This window comes from Echinops telfairi, unplaced genomic scaffold (genome assembly GCF_000313985.2).
Source record: "Echinops telfairi isolate 266 unplaced genomic scaffold, ASM31398v2 ScPeMD7_23;HRSCAF=83, whole genome shotgun sequence".
Lineage (NCBI taxonomy): Eukaryota > Metazoa > Chordata > Mammalia > Afrosoricida > Tenrecidae > Echinops > Echinops telfairi.
In genome coordinates, this window is record NW_022103920.1 from 8,587,178 (window position 1) to 8,588,840 (window position 1,663).

The following is a 1,663-nucleotide window of genomic DNA, read 5'->3' on the forward strand; positions in this document are numbered from 1 at the left end:
CCCCCCAAATAATAACCATCAGATAAATACAATGTAGAAGTCATGTTCTCTTCATTCTATTTATGTTGATTATTCCCTTGGAGGGGAGACGACCCAGGCAAACCTTCGTATTCAACTCACTGGAGTAAGGCTGGAAGAACCTCACAGCGAAAGGTGGTCGCCAGTGAGGCTTTGTGGCCCAGTTCATGAGAAGGGCAGCACTTGTGGTTTATTTATATGTGTAGTTGAGGTTGCTCGGGGTCCCCTGGCCTACTGAGTTCTAACAGTGGCCAATGTGCTTATCAAAGCCCCTTTGGTTACACAGATGGCCCTCCCTGGGTCTGGCTTGCCACCCATCAAGCATTGATGCCAGGTTCCCTTTTGACTCTGGCTTTTCTAGGCTGCCCTGCAAGTTGGGGGCCACGGGGAGCGGCTGCACCAGTGCCGGGAAGTCATGCTTCTGACGTACAAGTCTATCCCCATGCAAGTGGACGGCGAGCCGTGCAGGTTGGCCCCGGCCATGATCCGGATCTCCTTACGGAACCAGGCGAACATGGTCCAGAAGAGCAAGAGGAGGACCTCCATGCCTTTGCTCAATGAGTGAGTCAGCCCGGGCCCACCCTGGGAGGAGAACGGGGAACACGCGCAGGGTCCGGGGCCCTCACTCTGTGCCCACATAGGGGGTGGGGGGTGGGGAGGCCAGGAAGCACAGCGCTTTCTTCATCTCTCTGCTGGCAGGATGTAGAGCTCTGATGTATTTTTCCTTCATGTTTTATTAAGCAGTTACCACCCCCTTTACTGTGTGCAGGGGAGATGGTTCTCCTTCCCCCTGTGTCTCAGGGGGAAATCGACGAGGACTCCTGGACTCATGACACAGGAGGCCCTAACGCAGGTCTAGCCATAGATTCCCAGATGGACTTGGCCTACAGCCCCTCTTCAGAAAAAAGATGACCCCTGGCCACATCTGTACTGTAGCCCATAATCCAGGTCAAGTCCGCCTGGGTGGATCCATCGCCCCCACGCAGAAGCTATGGCATCACCTAGGTTGGGAAACGCTTGTCTGGATGGATGGGCGTGGTCTTGGTGCTGAGGAGGAACGTTGGTTTGCTCTCCACCAGCTCAGGGAGCTCTGGTTGCGCTTGTGGTTAAGGCGCTCGGCTGCCATCAGGCAGGTGGGCAGGTGGGACCAGCAGCTGGTTGGTGCTCAGCTTCCATCGACATTCGTGGCCCTGGACGCGCCATCCTGTAGGCAGTGCCACTTGATGGTGGTGGGTTCGGCTTTTGTTCGTTTTTTCACTCTGTTCACTTGGAGAGTAGTGATCCCCCCGTAGCAGGAGATTGCACCCCATTCTGCCTGCTAGTAAAGCGTCTCTTTCCTTGTGTCCTCATTTTGGGGTCGCGTCTGCTCTGAGTCTTCGACACCAGTTTCGCTTTCTGGGTAGCCTCCTAGACTCAGCCTGGCCCACCTATGCTCCCCCCCTAAAACAGAATGTCGTCTCTTGTGGGCATTTCCTAGCCTGATCTGACCTCGGGTGATCATGATTAGAGCTCTAGGTGCTATATAATCAATGCACAGGGTGACTTGTGCCTTATTACAATTTGTGACAGAAATGGCCACTTTAGGTGGGAAAGGAGACACAGAAAAGTGGGGGTTGGGGCCATCTTTTGAGTATCTTGTGGAAAT

General features: G+C 54.2%; 1 protein-coding gene across 1 annotated transcript in view; it reads left to right on the forward strand.

The window, feature by feature from the left end:
- Positions 1-1,663, forward strand: part of DGKI (diacylglycerol kinase iota) — a 270,647-nt gene that overhangs the window by 128,572 nt on the left and 140,412 nt on the right. Inside the window, 1 exon segment of the mRNA XM_045288847.1 lies at positions 380-579. Coding sequence (XP_045144782.1) covers positions 380-579 — 200 coding nt within the window.